General features: G+C 45.8%; 2 protein-coding genes across 2 annotated transcripts; both read left to right on the top strand.

Moving 5' to 3' along the window:
* Positions 1-280: 280 nt before the first annotated feature.
* reep6 (receptor accessory protein 6) lies at positions 281-11221 on the top strand. Its single transcript, XM_062556242.1, has 6 exons — positions 281-478; positions 1600-1693; positions 3042-3180; positions 3682-3850; positions 8124-8218; positions 10746-11221. Exons 1-6 carry the CDS (start codon positions 331-333, stop codon positions 10755-10757), a joined length of 657 nt encoding a protein of 218 aa, XP_062412226.1. The 5' UTR covers positions 281-330; the 3' UTR covers positions 10758-11221.
* A 914-nt stretch (positions 11222-12135) lies between these two features.
* On the top strand, positions 12136-14568 carry c15h19orf25 (chromosome 15 C19orf25 homolog). Its single transcript, XM_062556180.1, has 3 exons — positions 12136-12383; positions 12626-12769; positions 14194-14568. Exons 2-3 carry the CDS (start codon positions 12634-12636, stop codon positions 14406-14408), a joined length of 351 nt encoding a protein of 116 aa, XP_062412164.1. The 5' UTR covers positions 12136-12383; positions 12626-12633; the 3' UTR covers positions 14409-14568.
* The last annotated feature ends 666 nt before the right edge of the window (positions 14569-15234 follow it).

Raw genomic sequence — 15234 nt, 5'->3', positions numbered from 1 at the left:
AGTAGGCTACACGTAATCACAGGGAGGACCACACATACAATATGGTGAAATCTTTGCCACTGACCGTTCAGAGACAGGCCTATAAATTATATTATAAATTAATAAGTTATAAGCTAGGGCCACTTAGGTATTGTTCTGTGAAGGTACCAAAACCTGAGCACACTATTGCCTCTTATTGGCTTCTTATCTGCCAGTCACACACACGCCGGATGATCCTTCCCTCCCCGAGCGCAAAGTGACGCGCTGGTGCTCCTCTTCAAAGCGGATTGACCAGCTGGCGCCGGCGTCTCCTGTCAGCGAAATTAAGCCCGGGCTACACTTTTCTTTTGGATGTCACAATACTTTTCAGACATGTTTCAGGCGTTCAACAAGTTAAAAGAGCGCGCGGAGAAATTCTTGAACGAAAAAAACTTTGTGACAGACTGCCTGTCCAAAGTAGAAGAATGGACGGGAATTAAGAAGCGCTACCTGGCAATAGGTAGGTCATGTCTTTGGTAGGAGAATTTTATGTTGATTTTGCCGTCATGCAAGAGGATGTAAATGTGTGTTTTATGTTATATGTGTTTTTAACATGAATGTAATGAATGTATTTTTGATTTTATATAGCCATGGTAGCGAACAGATGGGGAAACAGTTAACGGCTGTAAGACGGATATGTCGCGAGCTAAACGCTCTGACGCTCTTTAGTTTCCCCGCTCTCACGTGCGCAGCAGATTAATTTCAGTAACAACAACACATCTACAGTAGGCTACTGTGTGTTTGTTCTCCATTTTTTTGTTACATCATTTCACTATGTTGTTGCTAGCAAATTCATGTATTGTTTTAGAAATCCAGTGTGTCTATATTTTATTTGGATTTATGATGTCCAAAGGGTAATTCGAATGTATAATGGCATTAATCAATTAATAATCAAACAAGGCGAACAGTTGATCGTTAGTCAGAGGTATATGTCTGCCTGGGTGATGGCCGGGGTGGTAGGCCACCAAACGAACATGATATGCCAATCCCTGCGACAGTATAGTAAGCTAATCAGTCGTGACATGGTCTGTTGAGTGAGTCAGGCCCTTCACATGAGCGCATTCATGTTCCTGCTCATCACCATGCGTTATCAGAGGCGCAGAGAACCGGGGCAGCAGCGGGGGTCAGCCGCAGACCAGGCCGTCACTGGTGCCTGGCGCACGGCTATTCCCTGTCTCTGCGCAGGCTGCTGTGGTCTGAATGTATGTATCTGAGCTGATCGGTCAACATAAACACGGATATGGCATACACACGTAACAACAGTCAAATTGAGCATCAATTCATAGATATGGTGCACACATACTCTGTAAGTTGCCCGACTTTATAAGGTCAATGACAGTAGAGTCGAAATGGCCCGTCTCGGCATTGCTCCGCACACTAATAAGAGGAACATAAACTTGCCTGTTTGCATAATGTAACATGTCGTGCAGTCCATGCTTACTGTTTGGCTATGATTTGCATTAAGCCAGTTTATCTGAGGGAGCTTTGGCTGCTGCCGTTGATCTGATAGACCGTATGGTCCATTTATGGTCCATTTATGGTCCATGTGGTCACAGTGTGGTCACTCTCTCTGTCCTGCAGGTGCCACCTCCCTCACGGGCCTCTACCTGGTGTATGGCTACGGAGCAGCTCTCATCTGCAACCTCATCGGCTTCGTGTATCCTGCTTATTACTCGTAAGTTTCAGCTGTTGTGTGTATCCTGCTTATTACTAGTAAGTTTCAGCTGCTTTGTGTATCCTGCTTATTACTCGTAAGTTTCAGCTGTTGTGTGTATCCTGCTTATCACTAGTAAGTTTCAGCTGCTTTGTGTATCCTGCTTATTACTCGTAAGTTTCAGCAGCTTTGTGTGTATCCTGCTTATTACTCGTAGGTTTCAGCTGCTTCTCACTCCTAAGTTTCCGCATTAGCAGCTTGATCTGGTCTGCAGTGTGTTTACTTTAGACTCACTTCATTAGCCAGTTCAAATAGACATCCAGAACATCCTATTCTACATGCCACCTGATACATAGTGTGCCGAGTTCACCTGCAGTAGTAATGGGGGCATATTTTTAGCGAATATAGAGTCTAGTGTAGAGTTCACTTCACTTGTAGTAGTAATGGGGGCATATTTAGTGTAGAGTCTAGTGTAGAGTTCACTTCACTTGCAGTAGTAATGGGGGCATATTTAGTGTAGAGTCTAGTGTAGAGTTCACTTGCAGTAGTAATGGGGGCATATTTAGTGTAGAGTTCACTTGCAGTAGTAATGGGGGCATATTTAGAGTAAAGTCTAGTGTAGAGTTCACTTCACTTGCAGTATTAATGGGGGCATATTTAGTGTAGAGTTCACTTGTAGTATTAATGGGGGCATATTTAGTGTAAAGTCTAGTGTAGAGTTCACTTCACTTGCAGTATTAATGGGGGCATATTTAGTGTAGAGTTCACTTGTAGTATTAATGGGGGCATATTTAGTGTAGAGTTCACTTGTAGTATTAATGGGGGCATATTTAGTGTAGAGCTCACTTGCAGTAGTAATGGGGGCATATTTAGTGTAGAGTTCACTTGCAGTAGTAATGGGGGCATATTTAGAGTAGAGTCTAGTGTAGAGTTCACTTAATGGGGGCATATTTAGTGTAGAGTTCACTTAATGGGGGCATATTTAGTGTAGAGTTCACTTCACTTGCAGTAGTAATGGGGGCATATTTAGTGTAGAGTTCACTTCACTTGCAGTAGTAATGGGGGCATATTTAGTGTAGAGTTCACTTGCAGTAGTAATGGGGGCATATTTAGTGTAGAGTTCACTTGCAGTAGTAATGGGGGCATATTTAGTGTAGAGTTCACTTGCAGTAGTAATGGGGGCATATTTAGTGTAGAGTTCACTTGCAGTAGTAATGGGGGCATATTTAGTGTAGAGTTCACTTGCAGTAGTAATGGGGGCATATTTAGTGTAGAGTTCACTTGTAGTAGTAATGGGGGCATATTTAGTGTAGAGTTCACTTGTAATAGGGGGCATATTTAACCCCACATGCCCTGTCTGCCCCCCCAGGATCAAAGCCATCGAGAGTGAGGACAAGGAGGACGACACCAAGTGGCTGACCTACTGGGTGGTGTACGGCGTGTTCAGTCTGGGCGAGTTCTTCTCCGACATCTTCCTCTACTGGTTCCCCTTCTACTACGTCTGCAAGGTGACTTTGCCCACTTAGCTCACCAATCAGAGACCGCCGGTGGCCTCCTGCTTTGGCTGTGATTGGTCCGTTGGTCTCGTGCTTTGGCTGTGATTGGTCCGTTGGTCTCCTGCTTTGGCTGTGATTGGTCCGTTGGTCTCATGCTTTGGCTGTGATTGGTCCGTTAGTCTGGTGCTTTGGCTGTGATTGGTCCGTTAGTCTGAGTCATCTCTCCTGCCTATTAGGCCCTAATTTGTCTTTTTTTCTTATTTTTTCACCATCCCTCTCTCCTTCTCTGCCTCCCTCCATCTCTCTCTCCTCCTCTGCCTCTCTCCATCCCTCTCTCTCCCTCCATCTCTCTCTCTCCTCCCTCTCTCTCTCCATCCTCTTCTCCTCCTCCTACCTCCCTCCCTATCTCCATCCCACTCTCTCCCCCTCCTCCTCCCTCCTCCTCCTCCCTCCTCCTCTCCCTCTCCGTGTGTGTGTGTGTGTGTGTGTGTGTGTGTGTGTGTGTGTGCCCAGTGTCTGTTCCTGCTGTGGTGCATGGCGCCGGTGGCGTGGAACGGTTCCCAGGTGCTGTACCGGCGCGTGGTGCGGCCCGTCTTCCTGCGTCACGAGGCCACGGTGGACAACATGGTCAGCGACCTGAGCGGCAAGGCCATGACGGCGGCCGAGAACGTCACCAGAGAAGGTACTAGAACCGCGTCAGAGTATGACGACATCAATGAGGTCACGGAGATTAATCTGTCGTACGGGCGAGAGGCGGAGTTGGCGTCGCTGCGCTGGACTAAGCCAGACGTAAACTCGCAGTCGAGCGATGCAGGATCCGTCACCATTCAGTTTAAATCCGTAGCCAACAGTGTCAAGTACAGCGTGAGGAAGGTAGGGCTCTTCCAGGTGAAGAAAAAGAAGTAACTGCTCAATTCGCCTTCATTTTCTTTCTTTTTCTCAGCTCGGTAAAATGTATGTGTTCTGTTCTGTTCATAAGCCCATTTATTTACCTCAGAAGCCAAATGTACCACCATGAACTTAATAAATGTTGTTCAGCAAACGACACGTAATGGTCCTGCATCATATTTCAAGTTAACTCATTCCCTGCGCAAAGCCAAAACTGACCATTATACCACCAGAACATTTTCAAATGGGTCATTACATTCAAATCATTACATGATCATATTTAATATGTAACCATATTTTATATCATATTTAATACGTAACCATATTTCATATCATATTTAATCTACCACATACTGTAGCTATTCTAATGGCTGTTTATAGCCCAAGACCCAAATCACTGAGAAAAGCTACTCAAGAGCCTCATCTCCCGGCTGTAGTGAAGAGCTCTGGCGCATCACCACTCATGTTTCTACATAACCACTTCCTGTAGTAATACTCATCAGAAAATCTGCATTAAGCAAGGAATTCGAATGAATATGATAAAAAGATAACAAATGTATGTAGAATGTCTCACGTATGAGCTCACCCTCTCTCTTACTCTGTTTTTCTCTCTCTATCACACACGGAAGCACAGACACACACACACACACACACACACACACACACACACACTGCATGTTTGCCATTCACCTGATGGATGAAGTTTATACAGTACATATAGTAGTTCTTTATGCCATGCTGATGTAACCCAATATAACTCATCCAGTGGCACATGAGATAGTGAAATGTTTTTGCTAAATGCATGATATGATCTGGAAGCACACATGTAAGACTGCAGGCCTCACATACTGTATCCCATCATCTGGGGAAAGGTAAGAGCCATCCCCCTTCACCTGACAAGAGATAGAAGGTGTACTGTACTGTAGGTCAGGAGAAACACAGAGAATGAGTGAGATAGAGAGAGAGAGGGAGGGAGAGAGAGAGAGAGAGGAAGGGAGGGAGGGAGAGAGAGAGGATAGGAAGTCTAAATTGAAAAATAAAAGGTGTACAGAATATACTTCATTAATGTCTATGCTGTACACTAATCACTTAGAGAACCACATTGGGATGTGAGGTTGCATATTTAGTCTAAGCCCACAGTGTGAAATCCATCTGAACGTTGGCATCCTGTAGCAAGGCATCTAAGCATTAAGACTATCATAACCTAGCTTGGCCCCACCTGTAGCAAGGCATCTAAGCATTAAGACTATCATAACCTAGCTTGGCCCCACCTGTCTACGTACTTCCGCTCAATTTCTTTTCCCTTCAGTACTCCGTCGGGAGTAGCTTGACCCGCCCTCGTTTACTCCGGCAAGAGCACCTCCATCCAACTAGCCAACAGAGGGCGCTCCTGAGAGTGATTACATTTAAGTTTCAAGCCTATCGTTATCCTTGTGTCCCCCGTGGTTATCATACGTCATTACCAAACGTTAGCGATTGAACTCCAATGATTTCACACTTCAGAAGCGTCCACAACCCAGCAAATACACGTTTGCCAATGGATCCAGGCCAGACTCTGTGAAGTCAGAGCGTTATGGTCTGCAGGCTAATCGTAACCTCTTGTGACACCTTCATTAGCGCATCTAAGCGGTAAAGCTATCGCAACCCCCAATGCCACCTTAATCAACACCTTTAAATAGATGATTCTGGAAGGCACAGACTGTGCCCACGCTGTAGTCAGGAGCCGCGTTGTGTGTGTGTGTGTGTGTGTGTGTGTGTGTGTGTAGGCAGGAGCGCGGTGCGTTGATGTGAAATGTCAGTGTTGTGAGCTGTACTCACGCACCCTGCTGTCAGGATTACAGCACTGTGTTGGGGAGGTCAGAGACAGCTTACTGCACACACACACACACACACACACACACACACGTGTGTGTGTGTGTGTTTGTGTGTGTGTCAGCCTCGGAGACAGGAAGTGAGAGAGAGAGGTGGAGAGTAGAGTCCAGACAGAGTCAGTAGGCCTACTGTAGTCATACACACTCACACACTCCCACACTCACTAGAAGTGGAGTGGAGAGTGGAGTCAGGACCAGATGTAGCCCTGGTCAGTTAGCTGTTAGTGACCTCATCAGTTAGCTCTGGTCAGCTAGCTGTTAGTGACCTCATCAGTTAGCTCTGGTCAGCTAGCTGTTAGTGACCTCATCAGTTAGCCCTGGTCAGCTAGCTGTTAGTGACCTCATCAGTTAGCTCTGGTCAGCTAGCTGTTAGTGACTTCATCAGTTAGCTCTGGTCATCTAGCTGTTAGTGACCTCATCAGTTAGCCCTGGTCAGCTAGCTGTTAGTGACCTCATCAGTTAGCTCTGGTCAGGTAGCTGTTAGCTGTTAGTGACCTCATCAGTTAGCTCTGGTCAGCTAGCTGTTAGTGACCTCATCAGTTAGCCTTGGTCAGCTAGCTGTTAGTGACCTCATCAGTTAGCTCTGGTCAGGTAGCTGTTAGCTGTTAGTGACCTCATCAGTTAGCTCTGGTCAGCTAGCTGTTAGTGACCTCATCAGTTAGCCCTGGTCAGCTAGCTGTTAGTGACCTCATCAGTTCGCCCTGGTCAGCTAGCTGTTAGTGACCTCATCAGTTAGCTCTGGTCAGCTAGCTGTTAGTGACCTCATCAGTTAGCTCTGGTCAGCTAGCTGTTAGTGACCTCATCAGTTAGCTCTGGTCAGTTAGTTGTTAGTGACCTCATCAGTTAGCCCTGGTCAGCTAGCTGTTAGTGACCTCATCAGTTAGCTCTGGTCAGCTAGCTGTTAGCTGTTAGTGACCTCATGAGTTAGCTCTGGTCATCTAGCTGTTAGTGACCTCATCAGTTAGCTCTGGTCAGCTAGCTGTTAGTGACCTCATGAGTTAGCTCTGGTCAGCTAGCTGTTAGTGACCTCATGAGTTAGCCCTGGTCAGCTAGCTGTTAGTGACCTCATCAGTTAGCTCTGGTCAGCTAGCTGTTAGTGACCTCATCAGTTAGCCCTGGTCAGCTAGCTGTTAGTGACCTCATCAGTTAGCTCTGGTCAGCTAGCTGTTAGCTGTTAGTGACCTCATCAGTTCACCCTGGTCAGCTAGTTGTTAGTGACCTCATGAGTTAACTCTGGTCAGCTAGTTGTTAGTGACCTCATGAGTTAACTCTGGTCAGCTAGTTGTTAGTGACCTCATGAGTTAGCTCTGGTCAGCTAGCTGTTAGTGACCTCATCATTTAGCCCTCGTCAGCTAGCTGTTAGTGACCTCATCAGTTAGCCCTGGTCAGCTAGCTGTTAGTGACCTCATCAGTTTGCCCTCGTCAGCTAGCTGTTAGTGACCTCATCAGTTAGCCCTGGTCAGCTAGCTGTTAGTGACCTCATGAGTTAGCGCTGGTCAGCTAGCTGTTAGTGACCTCATCAGTTAGCTCTGGTCAGCTAGCTGTTAGCTGTTAGTGACCTCATCAGTTAGCTCTGGTCAGCTAGCTGTTAGCTGTTAGTGACCTCATCAGTTAGCTCTGGTCAGCTAGCTGTTAGCTGTTAGTGACCTCATCAGTTAGCTCTGGTCAGCTAGCTGTTAGTGACCTCATGAGTGTGCTGCTGGACGTGCACTGTCCCCTTCACTAGCATGGCAGTTGGGGCACACTGACCTCTGAGGGACCCCACTGTGGATATAAATCTGCATTTATATCGTCCTCTAGTCGTAGCATTTGTGTTCATTGGAAGGAGACGTAGCGCTCGGCTCTGTGAACTCTGTCAATGTCGCTTTCGTCTTTGTGAACGTCGTTTCTTGATTGTTGTTTAAAGTGTCCTCCCTGAATTTTCCTGATGTCAGTCTTTCTTTCATGCTATATTATGTGTATGTGTGTGTGTGTGTAAGTTACGTGTGTGTGTGTGTATATGTGTGTGTATGTATGTGTGTGTAAGTTACGTGTGTGTGTGTGTGTGTGTGTATATGTATGTGTGTGGGTGCGTATGAGGCAAGTCTAGCCTGTGCAGCATGTTGTGTGTTTATGTGTGTGTTCCTCCTCTTCTCCTGTGCGATGCTGTGTGTGTGTGTGTGTGTGTGTGTGTGTGTGTGTGTGTGTGTGCCGCAGTGCTGCAGACGCTGGTGAAGAACAAGGTCAACCCCATGGACGGTCTGAGGAGGCGCAACATGGAGGGCACCATGAAGGGAGAGTTACCGGAACCCGTACGTGGAAACCACGACCGTCACTCCTCCCCCACCGCCACCAGTAGCCCTACTGTACCGCTATAGCCTCTACTGTACATGTAGCGCCCTAACACACCTGAACCTGCAGAGCCCTAACACACCTGAACCTGTACCTGTAGCGCCCTAACACACCTGAACCTGTACGTGTAGCGCCCTAACACACCTGAACCTGCAGAGCCCTAACACACCTGAACCTGCAGAGCCCTAACACACCTGAACCTGTACGTGTAGCGTCCTAACACACCTGAACCTGCACGTGTAGCGTCCTAACACACCTGAACCTGCACGTGTAGCGCCCTAACACACCTGAACCTGCAGAGCCCTAACACACCTGAACCTGCAGAGCCCTAACACACCTGAACCTGTACATGTAGCAACCTAACACACCTGAACCTGTACGTGTAGCGTCCTAACACACCTGAACCTCTACGTGTAGCGCCCTAACACACCTGAACCTGTATGTGTAACGCCCTTAAACACCTGAACCTGTACGTGTTGCATCCTAACACACCTGAACCTGCAGAGCCCTAACACACCTGAACCTGCACGTGTAGCGTCCTAACACACCTGAACCTGTACGTGTAGCGCTCTTAAACACCTGAACCTGTACGTGTAGCGTCCTAACACACCTGAACCTGTATGTGTAACGCCCTTAAACACCTGAACCTGTACGTGTTGCATCCTAACACACCTGAACCTGCAGAGCCCTAACACACCTGAACCTGCACGTGTAGCGCCCTAACACACCTGAACCTGTACGTGTAGCGCCCTTAAACACCTGAACCTGTACGTGTAGCGTCCTAACACACCCGAACCTGTACGTGTAGCGCTCTTAAACACCTGAACCTGCAGAGCCCTAACACACCTGAACCTGTACGTGTAGCGTCCTAACACACCTGAACCTGCACGTGTAGCGTCCTAACACACCTGAACCTGCACGTGTAGCGTCCTAACACACCTGAACCTCTACATGTAGCGCCCTAACACACCTGAACCTGCAGAGCCCTAACACACCTGAACCTGCACGTGTAGCGCCCTAACACACCTGAACCTGTACGTGTAGCGTCCTAACACACCTGAACCTGGACGTGTAGCTGTCAATTTATAGTTAATAGCAATTACAGTTATATTTTCAGTTGCTGTAAGAATGGCACTGGTCGTTAGTACAATATTGTTTTGCTATATTAGCACCATTTTAGCACCTTCTGCGTCTTGCTTCCTCTGTGTGTTCTGACAGCCTCCATCTGAAATCCTCTGTTCTCATTCATGTGCTTCTCTTCACTGTGCCACTCATGCCTGCTGCAGACGGATCCCAGTATTGACTAGCTGTGTGTGTAAGTGTGTCCTACAGAGTCCAGTATTGACTAGCTGTGTGTGTAAGTGTGTCCTGTAGAGCCCAGTATTGACTAGCTGTGTGTGTAAGTGTGTCCTGTAGAGCCCAGTATTGACTAGCTGTGTGTGTAAGTGTGTCCTACAGAGTCCAGTATTGACTAGCTGTGTGTGTACAGTAAGTGTGTCCTGTAGAGCCCAGTATTGACTAGCTGTGTGTGTACAGTAAGTGTGTCCTGTAGAGTCCAGTATTGACTAGCTGTGTGTGTACAGTAAGTGTGTCCTGTAGAGTCCAGTATTGACTAGCTGGTAAGTGTGTCCTACAGAGTCCAGTATTGACTAGCTGGTAAGTGTGTCCTGTATAGACAGAGTCCAGTATTGACTAGCTGTGTGTGTAAGTGTGTCCTGTAGAGTCCAGTATTGACTAGCTGTGTGTGTAAGTGTGTCCTGTAGAGTCCAGTATTGACTAGCTGTGAGTGTAAGTGTGTCCTACAGAGCCCAGTATTGACTAGCTGTGTGTGTAAGTGTGTCCTACAGAGTCCAGTATTGACTAGCTGTGTGTGTAAGTGTGTCCTGTAGAGCCCAGTATTGACTAGCTGTGTGTGTAAGTGTGTCCTACAGAGTCCAGTATTGACTAGCTGTGTGTGTAAGTGTGTCCTACAGAGTCCAGTATTGACTAGCTGTGTGTGTAAGTGTGTCCTACAGAGTCCAGTATTGACTAGCTGTGTGTGTAAGTGTGTCCTGTAGAGTCCATTATTGACTAGCTGTGTGTGTAAGTGTGTCCTGTAGTCCAGTAGTGACTAGCTGTGTGTGTAAGTGTGTCCTGTAGACAGTATTGACTAGCTGTGTGTGTAAGTGTGTCCTGTAGACAGTATTGACTAGCTGTGTGTGTAAGTGTGTCCTACAGAGTCCAGTATTGATTAGCTGTGTGTGTAAGTGTGTCCTGTGTAGTCAGAGTCCAGTATTGACTTGAAAAGGGGGGTTTGCAAAAGAAAAACAGTCATTGTTCCTGGAGCTGTGCGGTCTCTGATTCAGTGTGTGTGTGTCTATGTGTGTGCGTGTGTGTGTGTGTGTGTGTGTGTGTGTGCCTGATGAGAGTGGAACAGGGGCATCTGTGGCCTGGACAGATGAGTGTAGATCAGCTGATCTCTGATTGTCCATCTTGTGATCCTCTCAGGCTCAGCCGTAGACGGGGATGAAGAGGAGGAGGAGGAGGAGGAAGATCATCTGAAGAGCCAGTGATTCACACCAAGAAGAGCGAGTGGTTCTCACGGCCAACAGGACGTCTTCCTCACGGGCCATCTTCTTCATCGTGGGGAAAAAACGACGTGACACAAAAGAACTAGACTTGATCGATAATGGACAGAAACATGTCGTTCAGAAGACTTGACAGGAATGTTGAACATTGGGGGGATTGATAGTTACATATTCCGATTTCACTTACGGGCACTGCACATTCTTAGAATAGGATCCAAGCACAGTTCTTTGGTTTTGTTTTAGATATTATTTCACATAGTTTCCTCAAAATGTTATATTTCCATCACATTTTGTGTTTGTTAGTTAATGTGTTTAACATTGACTAACAGCTGGCTATTGATCACAATCATTAATCAGTCATCACATCAGTTTGTGATAAACCTTTTTGCCAATTCACTTTTGAGATTTTTTTTAACGCTTTATATGCACTGTAATGAAAAAAAGTAGTCCTAAAATGAGCCAGACAATATAGGGTTTTTAAAAAATTATTATTGATCTTAATTGCTCTAGTAGCCTATGTAGCCATGTAAGACTTGAAAGACCTTTGGTTCAATTTAAATAAAAGTGGGACGTTTACAACTTTTACCTTGTTGTGCAGCGGTCATACAGCCATTTGTGTACTGTACTGTACTGTAGGCTACAAACTTATGTCTGAACTTCAGGGGAGAATGTAACAGGAAATTGTAACAGTTTTCAGCTTGTCTGAGATAACTGTATGAAACGTATAGACGACGTGCAGCAAGTTTATTTAAGTTTTGTGCAAGAACAGGTACAACATAGTTCAGGCCGATACAGTAGGTGGTGCCACTCACACAACAAACTCTTTTCGTTGTAACTTTACAACGAAGAAGAGAATTGACAGGAAGAAGAACTCCTTAGAAGTAAGCAACAATAAGATTCAAACTAAATGTTAAAGTAAAATGTTCAGGCAGAGAATGTCTAATAAGAGTTACAAATTCAGTTTGGCAAATGTTAAGTATAACATGCTTAGTAGCCTAGTGTTGTGAACTAGCCTACGTAAATGTGTTCAGATGACCCATCCATCTGGCAAAGAACCATGAAATGATGAAGAGGCCTAGTTTTGTAGTTGAATATAATGATATTTTACTTAATCTAGACCTATTTTTAATTCTCATTGAAGAAGGTGGAATAGCTCATCTATATGATCAAATTCTTTGCTTCCTCTCTTGTAGGCAATTTTTGAAATATTTACATAATCCAGAACATTAGCCGACTGAGTTTCAAAACCTTTTAAATTATTAAGACCTTTATTTTGAAATATGGAATATTGTCGCTGGCTTCACGCAGCAATGAAGACGACGTGTACGCATAGCGTGTACGCTGTGAACAGTGGTCTGTTTACTTGTGTAAAATGCAAGGCTCTGTCCTTCAGCAACTATAACGTTATACATTAATTTAAGATTTGTGTTAGATAGCTAGGCCTACTCTCCGTTTAAAAAGTTGTCGTTTCCGGCAAGAATCCGTTTGAAAGGTATTACGGATGCTAGTGCAATTGATGGTGAATGAAGATGATGGATAGTTAACTCAGAATCACCAGGTGAGTGCCATATTCATTCATTTGACACTGCAATTAATAGTTTGGATACTCGCAGATTAACACATAATGGCCATATAATAGCCTGTGTTATCGAAACACTCATGTGTTGTCAATCGCAACGGCCGGAGCTCATGTAAAGTGAATAGTCTTTTTGCAAACGTGTCTTATCTAGGTCACTGGTAAGCTTCACTGGTGAGCTTCTGTAGCTGTGTAAATTAACAGTTGCCATTTGTTTGACACAGAGGAAAATATGAGCTCGAAGAGTAAAAAGCGAATGGTCCTGCCAAGCCGACCAGAACCTCCTTCTATGGAGCAAATAGCAGAAGACATCAACCGAGCCGAACCGAACGACCCAGTCTTCAGTGTTCTACAAGACGAAAGTCAAGGTGAGCACGTTAGGTCTTCTACAGGTTTCCTACATCTGTAGCAATGATCACATAATGCTCTTCTCGTCATTCTGCAGTGTGCAGCAATCAACTGAATACATCACAAACGATTAGCGTTGTGCAGCTATAGGAGATATGTTAGGTTACAATTGACAAAATAACGCCCTACCTTATCTGAGCAGAAACAACGCTTACTACTAGAACTAGCTTACTGCATAGTGCCCTGCACATGGGTCAGGACTGTGTGTGTGTGTGTGTGTGTGTGTGTGTGTGTGTGTGTGTGTGTGTGTGTGCGCGTGTGTGTGTGCGCGTGTGTGTGGATGATGGATGGTCTGCTTTCTGAAACATACTTTCTTCAATTCCGGGGAAGATAAGTTATCAACCTAAACATTCCTGAGCATTCAGTAGCAGTAGCAGGTCAGATCTGTACTGTACTGTCCTGTCTGGGCCACAGATCTGTACTGTACTGTACTGTCCTACTGTCCTGTGCCACAGATCTGTACTGTACTGTCCTACTGTCCTGTGCTACAGATCTTTACTGTACTGTCCTACTGTCCTGTCTGGGCCACAGATCTGTACTGTACTGTCCTACTTTCCTGTCTGGGCCACAGATCTGTACTGTACTGTCCTACTGTCCTGTGCCACAGATCTGTACTGTACTGTCCTACTGTCCTGTGCCACAGATCTGTACTGTACTGTCCTACTGTCCTGTCTGGGCCACAGATCTGTACTGTACTGTCCTACTGTCCTGTCTGGGCCACAGACTGTACTGTACTGTCCTACTGTTCTGTGCCACAGATCTGTACTGTACTGTCCTGGGCTGTTTTGGCTCCTATTGCCACTTCAGCTGAGCTGGACTGTGCTGTTGTTGTTGGTGCACCCCACTCACCTACGGTGTGGTGTCCGTTACTTACTGTACACCTCCCTAGTGTCCTCACCTGCTCCACCTCCTCTCTGGTATAGACCGATTTACACATAATAAACAATGGAGCTGCGTGCGCAGCTTGGAAACAGAACACTCTGATCAGAGCCATAATCATACATGAATTCATGGTATTCACTATAGTGGTCACTGCACGATGAATCGCTGGACTGTATGATGATGATGATGATGATGATGATCACGATGACAGTGACACTTCCTGTCCCTGCGCTAGACGCTAGGTTGGGGTCTGAACTGTGGGATAACGATGACAATGTCACTTCTTGTCTAGACGCTAGGTTGGGGTCTGAACTGTATGATAATGATGTCACTTCCTGTCTAGACGCTAGGCTGGGGTCTGAACTGTATGATATTGATGTCACTTCCTGTCTAGACGCTAGGTTGGGGTCTGAACTGTGGGATAACGATGACAATGTCACTTCCTGTCTAGACGCCAGGTTGGGGTCTGAACTGTATGATAATGATGTCACTTCCTGTCTAGACGCTAGGCTGGGGTCGAGTCCCAGCGAGGTGGAGATGATGTACCAGCAGAGCCGGCGCTTCCTGGAGCTGAACGAGCGGCTGCAGGACGCACGGGGGGAGCTGATGCGGCGGCGGGACGAGCTGCGTGCCGTGGGTGTCGCCCTCGGCAACAGCATCAACGACGTCAAGGAGGAGGCAGGAAGTATGCCGTGCTTTGGCGATCGGAGCACTTAGCGTTCGCCATCCGGTTCATGATGATATTCCACTACACCATACTTTACGGTCACTTAACCTTTTCAGTTAATATTGTATATAATTTCTGAACAGTGGAGCTGTTTTGTGTCAGTCTTGCTAAATTGTTGATCATGTAATAAAGTATTTTAAAGTAATTAAACTGTTTGATTATACATTGTGTTGGTATCAAGGGTTTTATCACCTTAAAGGGGACATATCATACCTCTTTTTAAATGAGGTTAGAATTGGTCTCTCCCAAATTGAGCCGTTTCTGGGCTGGCCACGCCTCCGGCTGCATGTATTGATTACGCTGCTCGTTTCACAGGTGAAAATGACTACAAACAGAGCCGGCATCCAACCACATATGTTAGACCCTGGTGCTAGGGTTGGTCTATGCAAATTCCCTTAGTATGACATCAGAATAAGGGAGCCATCCAAATGGCTCACAGCAGCATACTTTCTTGACACCAAAGTCTTTCTACTGATCTACAGAAAACGGATTGGATGGGTTTTTTTCGCGCTTGGAGTGTTTATAAGAACAGCAGAGGCCTAAATATGAACAAAAAGGCCCGCAAAAAGTGAGTTTTGCATGATATGTCCCCTTTAAAGACCATAAGAGTTCTCTTTAAAAGAAGTAATCAAATCACAGATTTGGCCACAAGGGTGCAGTAGAGGGCGAAATATATTGGATGGTCTGTCTGTGGGTGTGTTGTTTTGGCATCAGTGGGATATTAAGATCATGGCTCACCAAGCAAAAACTGGGCAGACTCTGAATACTTAATTACACTTTCACTCACTTACATTTGAGTTGGATTCAATGACATTA

The sequence above is a fragment of the Sardina pilchardus genome, chromosome 15 (assembly GCF_963854185.1).
Source record: "Sardina pilchardus chromosome 15, fSarPil1.1, whole genome shotgun sequence".
Classification (NCBI taxonomy): Eukaryota; Metazoa; Chordata; class Actinopteri; order Clupeiformes; family Clupeidae; genus Sardina; species Sardina pilchardus.
This window is presented reverse-complemented; position numbering and strand designations above follow the sequence as displayed.